At 43.9% G+C, this 22,133-nt stretch overlaps 1 protein-coding gene across 2 annotated transcripts in view; it reads right to left on the bottom strand.

Annotated features, from left to right (window-relative positions):
- Positions 1-22,133, bottom strand: part of rsrc1 (arginine/serine-rich coiled-coil 1) — a 187,046-nt gene that overhangs the window by 2,505 nt on the left and 162,408 nt on the right. For both annotated transcript variants that reach the window (XM_036962128.1, XM_036962129.1), the window contains 2 exons: positions 1,943-2,049; positions 474-590 (listed from right to left, as the gene is read on the bottom strand). In XM_036962128.1, the coding sequence (XP_036818023.1) occupies positions 474-590; positions 1,943-2,049 (224 nt within the window). The remainder of the gene's footprint in view (positions 1-473; positions 591-1,942; positions 2,050-22,133) is intronic.

Here is a 22,133-nt window from a genome sequence, read left to right as displayed (position 1 = left end):
CAGTAACGAGTTTGAAATGACAGTATCTACAGTAGGGGTAATGGGGAATCATTAGTCCTGATTGGCTCTCCCCCGCCTGGGGCATATTGCTGCCATAGATCAGGCTGTCGTGGGCTTGATCTGTATGTGTCAGGGCTAACTCACTTTCCCCTGCGGCGAGATAAATGACTCCACACAGCTCTTCCAAGGAGGGAGGGGGGGGGTAGGGTTTAAAGTTAGGCTTAATTTCCTATTCTAAGGCCTGACTCTGTGTGGATGGAAATGTATGATTGTCATGGGGTAGGTGTGTGTGTGTGTGTGTGTGTGTGTGAAAGATTCTGAGGGGACATGTGTGGGTGATAAGTGGGCCCAACACCGTGAGACAATCTCTGCAATACTCCAGTAACCTTTCATATTCCTCGTTGTGTGTGTGTGTGTGCATTTGTGTGTCCCAATCAGAAAAGAGTGTATGTGTGTGATAGGGGAAAACTTACACTGGGGTGTGCTAGCGTGTCGCTGTCGTTGTAGCGGATTGTGGTAGGTAGAGAGCTGACGTCTGTTAGGAGCAGAGGTGGGTCGTCCGGTTCCTGCTCGACTTTCACTGACTCGGTCTAAAAACACATACAGAATGCCAGTTGATCTAACATTACACAAGGGCTGCAAACTTCCCAGGTTCTCCAGATATCCTGGTTAGGGGATTCTAGACTTCCTGCTTATTCCCTCCTAATTCCAGGAATCGTCTAGTCGGCATTTCTGGAAAACCTAGGAATTTTGGGAAAGTAACCAGAATTTTGGAATTCTACATCACACCAAGTCAGATTACACATATCAATCACATGATATAGTAGTGTAATATCCCATTTATTCATCACATCAAATTGTCTGACAAGAACAGCAAATGTGCTGCTTGCACAAACAAGCTAGAACACTAGTGCAGGCAATGACAAATCCAGCAGATGCAGTTTCGTGTTTGGCCAGAAGATGGCAGTGGGAGTATAGGTCTGAAGTACTAACTGGGTCTTCTGAGCTGTGTGTGTGTGAGCGCAACTTTGTTTAACACATTCACTTCCTGCAGCTGGGAGGGACACCGTTTTTCATGGGGGGAATAAATAAAACCTAAAACTGAGGAGAGTGTATGTGCGTGTGGAGCCTGATGGAAAGGGTTTAGAACTTGACTTACACCCCTGTATCCTCATTATTTTATTAGGGCCTCTATTTGAAGATGCCGGGTGTACATCGGTGGCTAATGGAGTGCTAACTGGAGAGGGCTGCAGGTGTTTGGCCCCTGGGAGCCTCCGGTTAGGGACTGTGCTTCTGAGCTGAGGACCCTTAACTACAAGAAGTATCTCAATTACATTTAAACTTTGGTCATTTAGCACACGCTCTTATCCAGAGCGACTTACAATCAGTGCATTCAACTACACTCTATCGCGTCCCTTTGCCTGTCACACCACTTACACGGGCCAGGTAGAGCTGTGATGAGTGAACGAGAGAGAGATAAAGAAAGAAAGAGCAACAGCACAGAGCGGTAGACACAGGTCCCGGTCCCAGTGCCTGGTGTAATCTATCAACCAGCTCCACTTGGACTGTCACCTTTAGTCCTAACCCTCCCAGGATCGGCAATGATTGCCAACAAATCTAATATCCTCCACGTTTTCTCAGGCAGGAGCATTTCAATAATGACTTCTGTGCTTCTGCCGCTGTGTCTGTGGAGACACAGAGAGAGGGCGAGGGACAGAGGCCCGCCGCAGTGGCTTTTGTGGCGGCCGAGCAGATCAAAAAAACAGTCCCGGCAGGCCCCCTCTCTCCTCCTGAACAAACGGATGGAGAAAACAGCATTGAATGGGAATGGTTTAATTTGGGTCCGGGAGCCGCCCTCGGACAGATGGAATAAAAACTGGAGGGGGGAGTAAAAAAATCAAATAAGAGAGTGAAAGAAGTGAAGGAGAGAGAGAAAACGCACCTTGACACCGTCTCGGGATGATTTGAAAGCCTGGGGAACAAAGGATTCGCTCTCAATGGCCTCAATGTCCTTTATCCTTCGCACTTGCTCCGCCAGCGACGTCCCCTCTGAAAACAGAAACAGAAAGAGAGCGAGAGAGAGAGGAGGAAGAGGTTAGCAGTGTTAGGGGGGGGAGAGGTCACACACACTGGGATTTGTTAGTCGCCCTCGAGTCACGTTGACACAGCAGGGACATCAGGGGAAGTGAACAAAATTACATTTAGGATGCTTGACTCCAGGTTGATGTCCAGGTTCTCTGGTAGTAATGCTCTTTGGCACCTGCTAAGAAATCTCTGATGTGACCAAATCTCTGTATTATTTTAAAGGAGAGATTAGATATGGGGTCTTGACAGGGGTCAGGGCTGGGGCCTACCTCCATGAAAGAAGACAAACAAACAACAGAGAAGGTTGATCCGTCCCAAATGACACCCTATTGCCTATATTGTGCACTACTTTGACCAGAGCCCTATGGGCCAAAAGTAGTGCATTTGGGATGTACCTGAGGATCACAGTATATTTAGGAAAACTATAATTGTGATATATTGAATGATCAGTCATTGCCTCAAAAGCCCTGTCTATGAAATTAAGAGTAGTTTCATTTCACCAGGCTCATCCCTCAGCTGTTTACCAAAACAGAGGTGGGGTGTCCGCTATGTTATTGTTTCAACTGTTGATTCCCCCTTTAAGCAAATCTCAGTGAGCACAGACGATTCTCTTACAATGGAACTATTTAAAGTGTGAAAAAATCTAAATAAATCAAAATGGTACGCATCAAATTAAAAAGACGTAGGCGGAAGGCACATTTTTGATTTATGAACGTGTGTCTGGAAAGGTAGGAGCTGTAAGAGTCTGAACAATACTTTTCTTCTTTCGCCTGTCAATCTCTCCACCAATCAGTCAATATTCATCCCTCGCTTACCTATCCTTTCATCCTCCCCTGCACACTTCCATCTATCTAGCTGTCAATCTGAGAGACACTCCTGTCTGAGTTCCATGTAGAAGAGAGAGGTGCACAGAGAGAGACCTCCAGTGAGTCTGCATATGCTTCAATAACAGAAGCTGTTACTCAGTACCTGGTAGGGAAATTCAAGAGTTTCAATGAACAGGTGTGGGCTGTAATGGCTCACAATGAAAAACACAGATGCGTAAAATCGAGTGCGCACAAGAACACACACACATACACGGACAAATACACACACTCACACCGAAGACGCACCATTTTGAGCTAATGACAGGAATTAAATGCATCCATTAACTCTCACAGAGAAATTGTCACAACAGATCTTTCTGGGGCGCGTGTTTAATGAATAGATTCATATTTGTTCTGGTTTTCATTTGGCAAATGTGAGCGGCACAGCAACACACACACACTTCTCAATTTTTGCCTCAGTCCACACTGCAGGCACACACGCGTGCACGCACACACAGTGAGGTAAAAGTAACAAAATAGGAGGACATAATGTTGTTCAAACAAACTTTGTTTCCATTTATATTTACTGGGATAATTGGACAACTGACTGACAACTGGAATTAAGCCTTCCATCCATGACAGTATGTCTTGTTACGTGACGAGAAGAAGAGCAAGAAAAATAGATGTTGCGTCTCCAAAAATAGTTATTACCATGAATGTGCAGCAAGATGGAGAACGGGAGCGCCGGCCCAATATCCTCCTGAAGACTGTGGCCTGTCCTTCACAGGACAGCCACGGCATCATCAGGAGTATTGTGCGCATATGTGTGTATCCAAGTTTGAAGGAGAGACAAATCCGTCAACTGGTCAACCATGAATCCCGTTTTTTCAATCAGTGATCGATGAATTCACCCTTCGCACTCTGAGGTAAGAGTCTCAATAAAGGACACATACACACACACACCGCAGCCCCCTCCCACCCTATCTGCCCAGATATATCAATGACAGCCCGTCGAGCAGGTGACAGAGTGGATGGACGAGGCCCACGGAATCTATTAAAGCCTCATACTTTTTGACAAACACATTATTGGTAGATAAAATGACTTCCATATGCGGTTTGACAGATGTCAGTGGGGAAAGATATGTATTTCATAGAAAAATTAAAAATAATGGACTTTGAGAGAGAAGGCCGGGACCAGATACAGACCAGACAAAAATCAATACCCGCGCAGGCCGAGCAGCGGAGTGGAGAGCAGAGGGGTCAAAGTTAATATTGAATATTGACACATTATCCGGCTAATTAATTTAGCGGCATGACTCAATTGCCCCCACATTACTGGCAGGGCTCGTCTGTCGGCGATGAGAGAAGGACAGAGAGAAGCGAGAGGGGGACATAAAGAGACAGGAAAAGACTAGAAAGAATGCCTTCAATGTACAGCACGTTAACGACAGCTCAATATTTTCATTCAACTGCAGTATGATTCTCCATACAGTTATCCATCCAAAAATGGCTGTAAACAGTGAAGTAGGCCTTTAAATGGTTTTATGACCATTATGAGTGACCTGTTGGGGGTGTCAAACCAGAATGATCAATACACTAGACCATATTGAGAGTCCTTACATTTTTCATCCTTGTCTTCACTGGTTATAATGAGCTTAATAATGGTTAGTGATTGATCTGCCTCTTAGGCTGTGTGTGTATGTGCATGTGTGTGTGTTAAGTGTGTGGGACGGGCAGAAAACACTTGCAAACTCATTACCAAAATTAGTCCAACAGCATCCTGATGAGCAACCTGGAATCAATAGCGTATTGTGCCCTCAAAATAGCTGTTTGTCTACTTCATTGATTAAGAAGGTGGAGAGGAGAGAAAATCAGTAACACCAATGAAAGAAAGCAGATTTCCTGAGCCATCCGGGACAGAAAGTGTGTGTGCGTGTGTGTCAGAGAGAGAAAGAGAGAGAGAGGGAGAGCAAGATGTCATTTCTGCTGCAGTTACAGAATCCAAACTGAGGATAGCGCTGTTTTACTCCAGATTTTTACAGTGCCAGACCGTTTGTCAAGCCTTGTGTCAATCAGTAACAGCGAGAGCAGAATATATTGCTGCTAATGATTAATTCCAGTAATTGAGCGCATACCTCGCAAGCTAAATTACGACGGCACTCATTTTGCCCGAGCAAATAAATAAGAGAAACGAACTGTACGTTGTGTCGAGGTCGGTCACAAATTAAAAGTACATTCAAAAAGGTGCTTTGGAGTTATATTTGCGGTAAGACAAGCAAAGACCACCCTAATGGTGACATTAAAATAAGAAATAAAAAATGTGAGCGGGTTAAAACGGCAAAAAAATTTGACTACTGTTGACATGGCGGATGTAGTTGGACAGAGTAGAGCTGGCTTCGGTTGGGATGGCTGGCGCTACCACAGGGAATGATCCACGTGGTCCTGTCGGTCCAGAGCAAGACCCCTGTTGTTTCATAAAATAACACTGCATTAACACAAACACCATTAAAGAAATTGCATGTGCAGTACATACGGCAAAAGACAGCCAGACAGAAACACACAACCTCCCTCATCAGTGTCCCGGCTCCAGTGAGTACCAGAGTCCCCCCCCCCCCCCCCCCCTCCCCCCCTCTTATCACTGCAGTAAAATATGTAATTCAATGCTCAATTTAGGGGAATCGCCTCGCATTCGATTTTTTTGTTGCTCGCTAATTGATAGAAATTAAGGCATTAATCAAGCCACTAGCCATCAGTCAAGCTGCGGAAGATGAATACAAACTTTCATAATAACCACCTTCCCCATTTTAGGGCTCATTATCATACATTTTTAATGCAATTATGCTATTCTTTTACACTGAGCTCATAAATTACCCGCTCTTTTGTTGCCGGCTTGGCCTAGTAAAATCTAAAGTAATGCTTTGTAGTCTGATCTTTAAGGCAATTACTGGCTTCTTCAGTCTTTCATCTCCCTGCATTTCCAATAACCCTTGCCTCCAATGATTTATCCCTGCCACAACACACACGCGCAGATGTACACACACAGTCATGCACATGCACACAGAGAGACATACACAGACACTGTACACACACTTTTACTCACCTCTGTTTACCATCTTCCTTACCGGTACGCCAGGGTAACAGAGCAACCGGAGCAGCTATGTTCCTATTGGTGGATCCCCTGTGGGTCTTGGCCTACCTGTGGGTTGCTCTTGTTGTTTGCGTAACCTCGCGCTAAGCTAAGTACACTGAACACGCGGTTCACTTGGCATCAAACGGTTCGTTTCGTTCAGCGCTAGGGGGCATTGAGATAGTTATACACTGAAATACTGTAGCACTTTCTTACGCATCAAAGTGTTCCTTCTTGAGGCCTAAACATGTTGTTTAATACATGACTGGGTCTGGGATTACGTCCAAACCAAATTGGATGAACACTGATCTTCTCAGTCTGAAAACATTCAAGTTATCACTAACCCAAAAATCCACGTTCAACCCAAATGTCCGATTATTGAAATAAAGCAACAGCGGAGCAAAACCAGGCCAACTGTAGAATCTTAAAATCCATTAACCAGCATTCACCCTTAAAAGACACATTTTTTATCTATCCATCTTTCCCTGTCTGTTTGGGAGTGTCCCCCAAAGTGAACCCCCAGTGATTTAGCTTAGCTCTTCATCAGTGTAAACCAAAGCCATTGTGTGTGTGTGTGTGTGTTAACAATGTGTGTGTACACACGCACACGTGAGTGCTACCTGCAGGTATTTATCTCCTCACAGATGACTCAGTAAATCTTAAAACACATTCTTAGCCAGCCCAGAGAAAAAGCAAAAACAGAAACAAAGGCTGGGTTATTAAAAATGTGTCTGGCCCGGTGGTCAGGTAATAGTTCTGGACTGCATTGATTATGGCGCGCTGACAGCTTCCGATGCTAGCCATGAAAATGCATCAAGTGCGTAATGAGGAGCTATTAGGCCCATCGATTTGCTGATTTCAATTGATAGCTACTAGGCCAAAGCGGCACGTCAATATTTGCATAACTAATACCCTGCTGCCTGTCTGCTGCTCCCGGCCTTGACAAATGAGATCTCAATGAGGGGAGGAGAGGGAGTTGGATAGAGAAAGCGAGAGAGAGAGCAAGGAAAAAAGGCAGTGGTAAGCAAGAGAAATGGGAGAGAAACAGAAAGAGTAACACAGAGAAAATAACATCAGATGGGTAAATAACAGCAGATAAAAACCAGTGCAAGTTGACTCAACCCATCATTATATGAACCACATAGAGATGATTTGACTATCATTGCATTCCAAGAACCATCATTGGAAAAAGAGGGGTATGTGTGCAAGCTGTCCCATAATAGAGTGATACAAAGCTGTCTTCTAGAGAGGGATCACCCATACACGTTATAACCCAACTCAGGGGGGAGAAATAAGACAGATGTTGTGTTGAGCTGTGATATGTGCTATGTTGAGCTGTACTGTGATCGGATTTGTTTGGTTGTGTTATATGCTCTTATGTGATGTGTACTGTTTTGCTGTGTTGTCTGACAAGTTGTCTTACGTTGCCAAGCTGTGCCGTTACGTTGAACTGTTGTGTTGTGACAGAGCATGCTGCCGTGGGGTGCTGTTGTGTGATGTTACATTCTGCTCTGTGATGTGTTATGTTGAAGTGTTGTGATCTACAGTGCTGCTGTGCTATGCATGCTAACACGTCATGCTGGCCCCTGTGGCTGGGGGTTTTGGGGGTCACACCAGGGAGACACAGTGGCAGCCTGGGCCAGATGTCCAAGGGAGGGAGGGGACCGCCCAGTACCACAGCAGGTGGCCCGAGCTGTTCTAATGATGCTGCCACAGCCGCATCGCAGGGTCCCCATGGGACCACACACACACACACACAGCTCCTTATCAACCAAGCATCCCCTCCTCCTCAAAACATACACGTCCCATCAATACGTAAGCGACGCGTGCCGAGCTCCCATGATCCTAACATCCTTATCACTGTGTCAATTGCCCTGGGTGGACCCTCTCCTTGATCACTGTCATTTTCAGTGTGACCCCTGAAGTCGCTTGTCACAACACTAATGTCCCACATTCACCAATCATGACCACCGACCTCTGTGTAAATCTGGGAGCCCCACTAGCGACTCAGGGGATCCCTCTATACTAAACCCAATGCTCACTCTAAATGCTCACCTAAAGTATCACAATACTTCAAACTGAACAGCAACAGAAAGACTATGACAGCCCTCTCCTGAGCCCTGAGTTTAACCTGAAGCACAAATGTGTTTAAATGACATTGCTATTAATACAATCTCGTCTTTTCAATGTTTTTTATGTGTAGCCTACATTTTCAGTAGGGTTTAGGATGGATGGATGTACAGATGGTTGAAGGTTGGAAGGATAGACAGACGGAGAGACAGATGAAGGTTGGATGGATGATCTCCGGCCCAGAATGTTTCCTGAGTACGTGACCCCATATTGACAGCCAGTGTCCTAGTCAGAGTAGCTGAGGACAGACACCTTGTGCGTCCTGGCCTCGCCGATGTCTCCTAGAGAGATAAGCATCATCTCCACTCTTCACTCAATAAAGGGACCAATAATGAATGAATTACCCCAACACAGAGCCTAACGACAGGCAGACACCGCCGCCACGTGCCCAGCCCCTCCTATCTCCTCCAACATCTCTATTTCTAATTTCCCATCATCCCTCTCTCTCCTCAATCAACCCCTATAATCAGTGGGGTGACACTCCACACCTGTCTGCAGTCTGTTATGGCTATAGACCTTGGGATCAGATAGATAAAGAATGATGCCATGTCGCGCACACACACATTTTCACACTCACTCTTTTGCATAGAAATAAGAATTAATATTAAAGGCGTCTCCATTCAAGTCAATGGTGGCATGATGGGTGTACTGGCAGCCATTTTGAGGGTACCCATGCCAGGAAGTAAAAGCAGGAACTGTACCCTTCAATCTGTGCTGTGATTTGTCGAGTTAGTATTATTTGAATGAACATTCTACATTACTATGGCAATCCAGCATCAGTTGATAAAACATTGCTAAATACCGTGGAAATTATTGCATTACAATACCAGGCAGCCATTGTGAGTGTACCCATGAGTTTATCCGTCAATTGCCACAGTCAGAGATTCCAAGTCCATTCTTTTTTTCTTATTTCTATGCCTTTTGGGGTAAATTAATAGATTGGAGGACATTTGATAACGCAACACCTATTATTTGTTTCAATTTGAATTCCCCATTAGCTGTGACTTTAGCGATAGCTGCTCTTTCTGGGACCCACACAAAACACAACAATCATACATACAGTCGTGGCTAAAAGTTTTGAGAATGACACAAATATTAATTTCCACAAAGTTTGCTGCTTCAGTGTCTTTAGATATTTTTGTCAGTCAGATGTTACTATGGAATACTGAAGTATAATTACAAGCATTTCATAAGTGTCAAAGGCTTTTATTGACAATTACATGAAGTTGATGCAAAGAGTCAATATTTGCAGTGTTGACCCTTCTTTTTCAAGACCTCCGCAATCCACCCTGGCATGCTGTCAATTAACTTCTGGGCCACATCCTGACTGATGGCAGCCCATTCTTGCATAATCAATGCTTGGAGTTTGTCAGAATTTGTGGGTTTTTGTTTGTCCACCCCCCTCTTGAGGATTGACCACAAGTTCTCAATGGGATTAAGGTCTGGGGAGTTTCCTGGCCATGGACCCAAAATATTGATGTTTTGTTTCCTGAGCCACTTATTTATCACTTTTGCCTTATGGCATCATGCTGGAAAAGGCATTGTTCATCACCAAACTGTTCCTGGATGGTTGGGAGAAGTTGCTCTCGGAGGATGTGTTGGTACCATTCTTTATTCAAGGCTGTGTTCTTAGGCAAAATTGTGAGTGAGCCCACTCCCTTTGCTAAGAAGCAACTCCACACATGAATGGTCTCAGGAGGCTTTACTGTTAGCATGACACAGGACTGATGATAGCGCTCACCTTGTCTTCCCCGGACAAGCTTTTTTCCAGGTGCCCCAAACAAATCGGAAAGGGGATTCATCAGAGAAAATGACTTTACCCCAGTCCTCAGCAGTCCAATCCCTGTACCTTTTGCAGAATATCAGTCTGTCCCTGATGTTTTTCCTGGAGAGAAGTGGCTTCTTTGCTGCCCTTCTTGACACCAGGCCCTCCCCCAAAAGTCTTTGCCTCACTGTGCGTGCAGATGACTCACACCTGCCTGCTGCCATTCCTGAGCAAGCTCTGTACTGGTGGTGCCCCGATCCCGCAGCTGAATCAACTTTAGGAGATGGTCCTGGTGCTTTCTGGACTTTCTTGGGTGCCCTGAAGCCTTCTTCACAACAATTGAACTGCTCTCCTTGAAGTTCTTGATGATCCGATAAATGGTTAATTTAGGTGCAATCTTACTGGCAGCAATATCCTTGCCTGTGAAGCCCTTTTTGTGCAAAGCAATGATGACGGCACACGTTTCCTTGCAGGTAACCATGGTTGACAGAGGAAGAACAATGATTCCAAGCACCACCCTCCTTTTGAAGCTACCAGTCTGTTATTCGAACTCAATCAGCATGACAGAGTGATCTCCAGCCTTGTCCTCGTCAACACTCACACCTGTGTTAACGAGAGAATCACTGATATGTCAGCTGGTCCTTTTGTGGCAGGGCTGAAATGCAGTGGAAATGTTTTTTGGGGATTCAGTTAATTTGCATGGCAAAGAGGGACTTTGCAATTAATTGCAATTAATCGGATCACTCTTCATAACATTCTGGAGTATATGCAAATTGCCATCATACAAACTGAGGCTGCAGACTTTGTGAAAATAAATATTTGTGTCATTCTCAAAACGTTTGGCCATGACTGTACACATAGACAGAAACAGCACAAGGAGACAGATAGCAATACCTATATTTATCAGGTTATTAAAGATGTCAAATACAAATTCAAAACGTCCTATTTTCACAACACATTCAAATGGCAGTGCTAGAGTCACAAGATGCCGCATTACAGTGCTACCAGGCTGCGTCCCAAATGACACCATGCCCTATATTGTACTTCTTAGGACCAGAGCCCTATGGATAGTGCAATAAATAGAAATAGGTTGTTATTTAAGACGCAGCCCTAATACTTGAGCCATAAGCCTTCTATTTACCATGAAAGGAAAAGGGTTTTTGGATCTGTCCACTTACCCTGCCCAGTGCACTGTCAAGCTGGGTGGGTGTTAGATGGGGGGAAAAGGAGGGTTGGATATGTGGGTGAGGGGTGCAGACTGCACTGTGGGTTAACTAAAGACAGGTGTGTCCGTGTCCGTCTGTTTGTGTGACTCCCTGTCTGTGTGTGTCTGTAAGGTGAGGGTGTCAGCAGACAGCCAGTGTCTGTGCTGTATCACGGCGTGCCACTAAAATGTGAAGCTTTCACAGCCTGAACCGTGACGTCTTCAAGACCAGACCCTCTCTGTGTGTATGAGTGTGTTTTAGTGCATGTGCATTATGAGGGAGTGCAATACTAAAATATAATTTTATTGTAATGTTCAAACATGATTATCTTGCTTAATGGCTGATTCAAATGCATGTTTCAACCGCAGTCCAGCTTTAATCGAAACATGGAGTAACCCTTTATGAGAAATAAGATACAATTTACCAGTATATTTAATTGATAAAGTTATTTGAACACTATGAGTGTGTAAGTGTGCACTGATAGCGTGTGAGTATGTGCACGTGGTGTGTGTGTGTGTGTGTGTGAGAGAGAGAGTGAGTGATTTCGGGGGGGGGGGGGTGCAGTGCCCTTCACTCTCATCCTGGTCTGGTCAGCATGTCTGCTCAGCATGTCTTAAGAACAGATCCGGTAATTAAAGAAACACCTGGACAACTAATTACTTAATTGGAGCATGGCCTTTAAAATGAAAATGATGTAATCAAGAATCCAGGAAAACAACATACACACACACACAAACACTGGTGACCTACAGCCTTGTTGACATCTAACCCCCCCCCCCCCCCCCCCCCATAATTGATTTCCTTTCTCTATTTTCACCCGTTTTCCTCCCTCTCTCCCTCTCCAAACCTGAGGCGGCTCTGGCTGGTTCTACGTAGCCAGATTCAGGATCTCCTTTGGACCATCTCAACTAGCAAAAGGTCATGGCCATGATGAGGGGTGTGTGTGGGTCCTGGGTGGGGGGCTGGTAATTAAACATGTGCCACTCCCCCCCAACCCCTCTTAGCCTAATAAACTTAAGACGCTTAATTGATTACCTTACCGGCATCACCCTGCACTTTACCTTATTGAAGTAGGACTTACGACAGAAACACAGAAAAACACTGACCTCATGACGCATTCAAGCAACTGGGCTTTAGGAATGATGAGTTTCTATTTCAGTGGTAAAAAGGGTCCATTTTCAAATGACAATTCAATTGTCATTCGAAGCAAGTACGTGTCCCACTAGACCTTACCTGAACAACCTAACCGGATTGTGAACCTAAGCCTATTGTGAATATAGATGATACTCAACTAACTAATGTGCCTGTGTGATTGTTTGTGTGCGTGCAAGTTGTTTGTAAATCATTTTCATTTCAGATTTAAAAAAAAAATAATAAGTTTAAAATATTAAACTCTTCAATATCTAAAGTGAAACAACCTCTGGATGGAATGACAAACATAAAAATGAGGTTCCCTTCTCTCTGCTTTCGATGAGAAAACTGACAGAAGAGTGACAGAACACATCATATTAGCCCAGTCACTCATTCACACCCTCCCTCCCTAGCCAGGTCTGGGGGTGGGCCCTGGCCCTGCGAAGTCCTGGCTGTGAACCTTCCCCTCTACATGTCACCCAGTGTCACCCTATCCCAGCCGTAGTGGTCTGCTCTACCACCCCCAGTCCTAGTCCCCCACAGCCCCTTCAGTCTTGTCTGGGACCACCGGTTACATCTTGATGAGGTGCGAATGAGCCCCCCGCCCACACACCCCACACACTTTAACCCTGTCCCAGGAAACCCCGATCCCACCTTGAAACCTGACCGGAGCAATGGCATCTACACGCATTTACAAACACTCTTATACAGGGTAGAAAAACAAGACCCGCCTCCAGGCTCGTCTATGAACTCTGTCTGACAATAAAAACTTTAGATGGCCACATGGCTGGCTGCCACCCAGGGAGATTTCCCGCAGCGTGTGTGTGTGTGTGTGTGTGTGTGTGTGTGTGTGAGAGAGAGAGCCTGGCCATCCTGCGCCTGCATACTTCTCAATGTGAGTGTGACCCTGTCCAGACACAGACAGGCCCTACCACTCCATCGTCTAGGGGTCCATATAACGGCACACACAATACACACAGTGCCTCCAGAAAGTATTCACACCCCTTGAATTTTTCCTTTGTTTTGTGTCACAGCCTGAATTTAAAATGGATTAAATTGAGATTGTGTGTCACTGGCCTACACACACTGTCCCATAACTTCAAAGTGGAATTTTGTTTTTAGATTATTTACAAGTCACATAATAAGTTGCATGGATTCACTCTATGTGCAATAATAGTGCTTAACATGATTTTTGAATCTCTGTACCCCACACATGCAATTATATTTTTAAGGTCCCTCAGTCGAGCAGCGAATTTCAAACACAGGTTCAACCACAAGGACCAGGGAGATTTTCCAATGCCTCACAAAGAAGGGTAGATGGGTCAACATCTATTGGTAGATGGGTCAACATTTTGAAAAAGCAGACCGTGAATATCCCTTTTACCATGGTGAAGTTATTAATTACACTTTGGTGTATCAATACACCTAGTCACTACAAAGATACAGGCGTCGTTCCTAACTCAGTTGCCAGAGACTAAGGAAACCGCTCCGGGTACTCACCATGATGCCAATGGTGACTTTAAAACAGTTAGAGTTTAACGGCTGTTTAGGAGAACTGAGGATGGATCGACAACATTGTAGTTACTCCACAATACTAACCGAAAGGACAGAGTGAAAAGAAGGAAGCCTGTACAGAATAAAAATATTCCAAAACATGCATCCTGTTTGCATTAAGGCACTAAAGAAAACTGCAAAAAACACAGCAAAGATATGAACTTCATGTCCTGAATACAAAGCATTATGTTTGGGTCAAATCCAACAACACGTCACTGAGTACCACTCTTCATATAGTATCACTCTTCACATGGTGGTGGCTGCATAATTTTTTGTTTATCTATTATTTTGTTAATGTTATGGGTATGCTTGTTATCGGCAAGGACTAGGGAGTTTTTTTAGGATAAAAAGAAACAGAATAGAGCTAAGCACAGGCAAAATCCTAGAGGAAAACCTGGCTCAGTTTGCTTTCCGACAAATGCACCTTTAAGCAGGACAATAATCTAAAACACAAGGCCAAATATACACTGGAGTTGCTTACCAAGTTGACATTGAATGTTATGGCTTGAGAATCTATGGCAATACTTGAAAATGGCTAGCCAGTTTGAAGAATTTTAAAAATAATAATGTGCAAATATTGTACAATCCAGGTGTGGAAAGCTCTTAGAGACTGACCCAGAAAGACTCACCACATGTATTGACTCAGGAGTGTGAATACTTATGTAAATTTAATTTTTGTATTTCATTTTCAATAAATTAGATGTTTCCCTGTCATTGGGTATTGTGTGTAAATGGGTGGGAGAAAAAAATACATTTAATATATTTTGAATTCAGGCTGTAACAACAAAATGTGGACTACGTCAATGGTATGAAGGGTATGAATACTTTCTGAAGGCACTGTACAGTCAGATGAAACCTCATTCTGATCACAATCAAGGGCATTCTTAGGTTTAATTATTTCTTATGTAAAAAAATGTTACCTTTATTTTTCCAAGAAATCCTGTTGAAGTCAAAATACCTTAATTACAAGGGAGACCTAGCCAATTATTTAAAAGTCTTATGAAATATAATGTACTTGTAGACTTTTACTGGGCAGCAACTAAATATGGAATACCAATGACAATTGATTATTATCATATTAATTATATTATACAAATCAGATTTATTTAATTGAGAGGATATCACTTTCAATGTCTGAATGATAGCAACAAAGAGGAATAGATTTCTAAAACAGTGACAGAAATGCGTATCAACATCAATATGTTCTTCTTGTGATTTTGGTGACATATGAAGGAAGGTTCATCACTCCACAGACAACGGGGTAATTGATAAGGGTGACCCGTAAAACGATTAGTGATCAACACGGGTGAAAGGGTGCTGTCAATCATCCATCCACTTGACCTGTGGTGTGCACAGCAGAGGCACGCGCGCAACATCTGGATAATGTGGGCTAATAGGACACTACTAAAGGTATTGGCGGGCTGCTTCCTTTTTTGCTTCACAGGGCAAGTTAAACATTTCGGTTGATACCCCTCCATGCACTGACGTTTGGTTGCGTCCCCGGGTGTCCCACACTGAGAAAGCCGTGTGGCATCACATTATCCGACAACAACCGGGGTTATTAGAATTTGCCACGCGGATCCACTTTTCCCCTGAACCTCAGAGGGAAGGATGGAGGGGGTAGAAAGGGGCCTCACTTAATCACCCACCATGGCTTTTCAAAGAGTGAAAAAAAATATCTACTTTAAATTTGCGGTGATGAAAAATCAATAAAGCAGTAATTGCTTGGCTTATCACTGAGCGCGGGAACAAATTGGGAGAAGGCTGGCGTCCGCGCACATTTGGCTGCAGCAGCGCGGGAGTTTCTGGGGTTCACTGGGCCAGCTGAGGGAAAAGGTCTCGCGTGATAATTAAATCTTCTCACACTGATTTTCTGCCAAATGTATTTCCCAAGGGTCCATAACTCTGATTAACTGCTTACAAGCCAGGCATAACTAATAATTTCAATGCGGGGTTGCCCAACAGCAAAACTGAATGGGGAGGGGGAAGAAAATAAAAGGACGTTGAATCGACTGGTGGACACCAATTCGACTCCAAATCAAACATCATTTAGGAGAGACAAAAATGTCGGTGGAATAAGTAGGCTAATAGTCCTACATGGACGACGATATTGTAAAGTCAGTTGTTGCTGTAAAGTCGGCATTTACAACGTTTACATCTACTGTAGCCTATAAATGCGTACATTATTGGCCACTCCAAATAAGGCAGTATTCATTCACCTTTTTAATCCAAGAATCAAACAAACGCTATACCGGGTGAACTGTCAGTGTAATATTCCTCAACATGGGCAAGACCTTATTGTATTGATATTGAACATATTAACAACCAAATAAGGTGATCCATCGCAAAGCACTGCCGCTAAACGACAAGTGATGAGTCCACCCCAGGATCGATAGCAGGTCAATGCAAACCAGATTTTCTTACATCAAAATCACTGTGAATGATATTCTGTCAAAGCCACAATAGAAATTACAGGATGCTTTCTCGGAGCATCAAGAAGATACCCTAGAAATTACGGGAAGAAGAGCCTCATAGGAAAATATATCCACCATGTATAGCCTACAGTAGCAACATGGCATTAGGCCAAATGACAAGTGCATGACAATTCGTTGACGTTATTCACCGTGTCTCATCATCAGCGCATCTCCCACATTACACTTGATGCAGAGAGATAATCGACACAGGAACACCGATGTTTACCAGGTGCTGAATATCTCTGCTTGTCCTTCAAGTGCTGCTGCAGCAGGATCCTCCTGCCCGCCCGGTAATTAAAACATTTAAAGCAGCAAGAGATCCAGTGCTCCCCGGGTGTGATAGGGGGGTCAGACGCCTGTAGATTCTAATTTGCGCCCCATTTGTATTCATGACAGGGCGCATGCTAAATATTTAACAGCAGTCCGGTAGGAGTTTGTATTGTTAGGCTTTCGAGGTCAAATAATTTGATTTGCAGGAAGATTACATTAAAGCGTCCAATGTCCGTCCAATCTCACTCTCACTTTCCTCTCATTTCCTGATTTTTTATTTTTATTACAACCAAAGATACAAATTGAGGCACATGAAGATTAGGAGTGTGTTATCCAGCAGCCTAATTATTATTTTTAATTAGAATACGGAGCCCATAATTTATTATAAGACGTGATAGCGCATGTGGCCCGTATGCACGCCCACTTTTACGTGCGGTGTAATAAAAGGGTAGGTTAGCGAAAACATTAGGATGTTACACATGATTAAAATGGGGCAGAATCACACCGTTTGACTTCAACAAAATATGAATTCAAACATTGCAAATGAATGCAGATAGATTGGCCTACTATCAGAGACGAAGGCACGACTAACCACTAACCAGCACTCTAATTCAAGCTAGGTGTAACGTTAGAACACTAAATGTACGACCGTTTCTCCGTGTGGGTACTATGTTCTCCTCTCCAGGAGAAGGTGAAAAGAAAAGGCATCTCTGTTGGTTTGGCCATTTTCTCTCCCAGTCACTCCCTTGTTACTTCGCTTTTTTCTGTTCTACGGCCAGGCCAGAGATGAAGACCAGACATTTGCCTCTTTAGCATGGGGCTGGTGATTGACAACAGAGCTAGTTATATGGTGATGATGTGTTAATGGCCGCAGCAGGGTCGGGGAGAGGGGGAGCAACCCCTCTGAATATTTAATCGCCATCTAACTCCAGAACACAGACACACACAGATAGGTACACACCCCAACCCGTGACCCATCGTACACACCGCATAATTAAACAAACAGTTATTTCGTTTTAATGCCAAAAGAGCAAGCCCATAGTATATATTCCTTCTAATGAGATGGGTTAAAAAGCTATTGAACTTCTCATTAAAATATATGATCTTCCAATCTGCCAGCGGTTTGTGATGATAGGGACAGAGGTTCATATGACTCAAATACCTTACCGTCATACCATCAGCATATGAGATATAAACCACAGGAAAACAACACTAGCCTTTATAACATCCTGCCGTCACACACAGGATTCACAATGCCTTTGAACAGGCATGGCTGTGCGTGGGAATGGCTGAGGTTATTAAGCATTTGACACTAATTTCCATATTGACTGCATGATGTTATAGCCTCTGTCACCTGCTCCTCTGAACAACTGCACATGTGAAAAGAAGGGGAATTAACAGTCTAATGAGTCCTGGTTTTGATCTCTCTCTGCCACACACATGCACACGCTACACCTGATTAATCTGCACCTTTTCAAATCTTCACCAAGGAGGGCTAGTGGTGGGGAAATACTGTGGAAAGATCTGATCGCTGTCATTATGAAACATACATTCACTTTTTTGAGTGTGAGCACTGGGTTTGACGACCACAGCCATTACATCTGACAGAGTCAGACTGGCCTGAACCCTGGTATTAGTGTGTAGCATCACACTCCATAGCTAAAAACCAAAAGTCAGGGCAGCAATACATACAGCAGACATATACTACATGGCCAAAAGTATGTGGACACGCCTTAAAATGAGTGGATTCTGCTATTTCAGCCACACCCGTTGCTGACAGGTGTATACAATCGAGCACATAGCCATGCAATCTCCATAGACAAACATTGGCTGTAGAATGGACCGTACTGAAAAGCTCAGTGACTTTCAACGTGCCACCATCATAGGATGTCACCTTTCCAACAAGTCAGTTCATCAAATTTCAGCCCTGCTAGAACTGCCCCGGTCAACTGTAAGTGCTGTTATTGTGAAGTAGAAACGTCTAGGAGCAACAACGGCTCAGGCACAAAGTGGTAGGACACACAAGCTCACACAACGGGACCGCCGAGTGCTGAAGCGCGTATCATGCAAAAATCGTCTGTACTTGGTTGCAACACTCACAACCGAGTTCCAAACTGTCTTTTGAAGCAACATCAGTACAAGAACTGTACGTCGGGAGCTTTATGAAATGGGTTTCCATGGCCGAAACTAAGATCACCATGTGCAATGCCAAGCGTCGGCTGGAGTCGTGTAAAGCTCGCCCCCATTGGACACTGGAGCAGTGGAAACGCGTTCTCTGGAGTGATGAATCATGCTTCACCATCTGGCAGTCTGACAGACCAATCTGGGTTTGGCGGATGCCAGGAGAACGCTACCTGCCCCAGTGCACAGTGCCAACTGTAAAGTTTGGCGGAGGAGGACTAACGGTCTGGGGATGTTTTTTATGGATCGAGCTAAACCCCTTTAGTTCCAGTGAAGGGAAATCTTAATTCTACAGCATAATGACATTCTAGACAATTCTGTGCTTCCAACTTTGTGGCAACGGTTTGGGGAAGGTCCTTTCCTGTTTCAGAACGAAAATGACCTTGTGCACAAAGCAAGGTCCATACAGAAATGGTTTGTCGAAATCGGTGTGGAATAACTTGACCGGCCTGCACAGAGCCCTGATCTAAACCCCATCGAATACCTTTGGGATGAATTGGAACGTCGACTGAGAGCCAGGCCTAAATCGCCCAACATCAGTGCACAACCTCACTAATGCTTTTGTGGCTGAATGGAAGCAAGTCCCCGCAACAATGTTCCAACTTCTAGTGGAAAGCCTTCCCAGAAGAGTGGAGGGCGTTAATAGCAGCAAACGGGGGACAAACTCCACATCAATGCCCATGAATTTGGAATGAGATGTTCAACGAGCAGGTGTCCACATACTTTTGGCCATGTAGTGTACATAGCTAGTGGTTGTCTCTTCCAAAGTTACATTTTCCAACTCTACTATTTGCCCTTAAACAGATAAGAGACACAAAAATAACAGCCCTTTCAAGTTGAGAATGCTTTGTTAAGTATTGATCTGGATGCCCTCTTGATAAAACCCACTTTGCTCAGGGGCAGTCAGTGTGTACTGCGGTATAATAATAGTGTGCATATCACAGCATCCACATGAATCAAGAATGGTTTCGATTAGTACCACTACTGTCGGACTTGTAAATCTATTTGTGTAGTGTAGGTGGCTGTTCTCATCATCTCGTTTGGTTTCATTTTGTTCTTCTTAACTGTTCAAGCAGTAACGTTCTTGTCGGGGCTGATCTGTAGGAGGTCCTGCGGGAGTACATGGAAGTCCCCGGTGACACAGCATTTAATAAGCGCTGGGCCCACCTCTTCCATTCAGTTGGCCATTGAGAAGCTGGGCGCCGGACGCCAGTGGGCGGGGCCTACCATGTGATGCCAGCTCTCGTTCTTCGTGGTCAGAGCCAAAGCAGCTGTTGGGTTGGCGGAGGCGTTTTGATGAGCTGTTTTTGCACCCGACTATTTCGGTCCGCTCTCCCAAAGAGGACCAGGAATAAAAAACAAAACAAAGCCTTGCAGCGCTATGTGGGCACAGCGCGTTACTTAATAAAACAGGAACAGTTTGAGAGAGGAATGAAGTGGCTTTGAGCTGGGGGGTGGGGGAAGGAGTCAATTGATTCGAAAAAAGGCGAGATTACAGCGTGAACTCTGCTTAAGAAACCTACTTGACTGGGAGCTCGGCACCGTAGCCTGGAGCCACACACTTACTCAACACTTTGCCAATGTCTCCACTGAGAGAGAGAGAGAGAGAGAGAGAGAGAGAGATGGGGAAGGAGAGGGACGGCGCAGCAAGAGAAATGAAAAATAGAATGAGAAAATGACAGACCAAAAAATGAGCGAAACAGAGAGAGCGATTTAATTTATGTCCTCGCTGCCAACGGAGAAAAGACCAGAGTAGGTTTGCAGGGCTAATTAATTTCTGATGGCCGGGCTTTCATTTGGCTAAAAGGTCACCAAACTTTAAAGGTCATGCAGTTTCCCACTCTTACCAAACCCCTTGAATTACTCTCCAGGATGGATGTGGTGCAACACATAGCCAAGTAAAGACACTAGTAACATGTCATGTAACACAACTCGACAATAATAACACTGAACATCTTCAGCAATCTGGAAGTTTTCAGTATGTGTGTGTGGTGTAAAGCCATGAAATAGCTTGTTTCTGAAAGACATTGTATAGGTAGGTATGTACGAAATCGAATGAATTCAATTCTAGCTACGTCCGCACACGTACACAGATGGAAGCACAAACACGCACATACACAAAGCCATCACCACCTGCACCCTGACATTTTGTCATTCATTTCAGGCCAACACCAGGACAGGACTGACTTAATTTCATTATCCCATCCTTTTTTTTGTTTTACCGCTAGCACTTTTTGCTCCATAGCAAATTTCTCCTGACTTTACTTGAAAATGTCTGTGGAAATGCTGTCTGCTTCCCAAATGGCACCTTATTCCCTATGTCAGGGGTTCTCAAACTTTTTGGGGCCGGGGACCCCTTCTGTGATAGAAAATTAATCAGGGAACCCCTCATAATCAGAACACAACTTGAGTGAAGTCAAGTCTCGGGCCCAGGGAAGGAACATTTTAAAGGCCGCCTATTCGCATAGGAAAGAAAATGTAGCCGTTTTCAAGCTAATTTCCTGTAATTCTATACATTTTGTTATGAGGCAGAGCGATTTTTTGTTGTTGCAGATTTAAAAATAATGCCCTGCAATTCTACACATTTTCCCATGAGTCTGAGAAAACTTTACAGCAAAGCTTAACAATGCATTGATGTGTAATAAAATAATAATAATTTAGGAATGCAATAAGTATTGAGTTGAATATTTTATAATTGGTAGAGTACTGTGGATATCAATATCACTGTGAGCCTCCCAGGCCCATTTAGCCTAGGGTTAAGAACATACATTGTATTTTATTACACACTCGTAACTTATTCCACGGATCCCTTGGCCAATGAAAAAAACATCTATTGTTGTTAGTACTATTCATAATAATGTTATTTACATTTTTTATTACAGACCGAAATATTCTGGTTGGCTGGTCTCAGAAGATCCAGCAGGTGAAGAAGCCGGATGTGGAGGTCCTGGGGTGGCATAGTTACACGTGGTCTGTGGTTGTGAGGCCGGTTGGACTTACTGCCAAATTTTCTAAAATGACGTTGTAGGCGGCTTAATTATCTGGCAACAGCTCTGGTGGAACATTCCTGTAGTCAGCATGCCATTTGCACGCTCCCTCAAAACTTGAGACATCTGTGGCATTGTGTTGTGTGACCTTTTATTGTCCCCAGTACAAGGTGCACCTGTGTAACGATCATGCTGTTTAATCAGCTTCTTTATATGCCACACCTGTCAGGTGGATGGATTATCTTGGCAAAGGAGAAATGCTTAATGTAAATGTAACCAAATATGTGCAGAACATTTTAGAGATATATGCTTTTTGTCCGTATGAAACATTTCTGGGATCTTTTATTTAATCTCATGAAACATTAATGTCTACACTGTATTTCTGATCAATTTGATGTTATTTTAATGGACAAAACAT

The sequence above is a fragment of the Oncorhynchus mykiss genome, chromosome 24 (assembly GCF_013265735.2).
Source record: "Oncorhynchus mykiss isolate Arlee chromosome 24, USDA_OmykA_1.1, whole genome shotgun sequence".
NCBI classification, from domain to species: Eukaryota; Metazoa; Chordata; class Actinopteri; order Salmoniformes; family Salmonidae; genus Oncorhynchus; species Oncorhynchus mykiss.
This window is presented reverse-complemented; position numbering and strand designations above follow the sequence as displayed.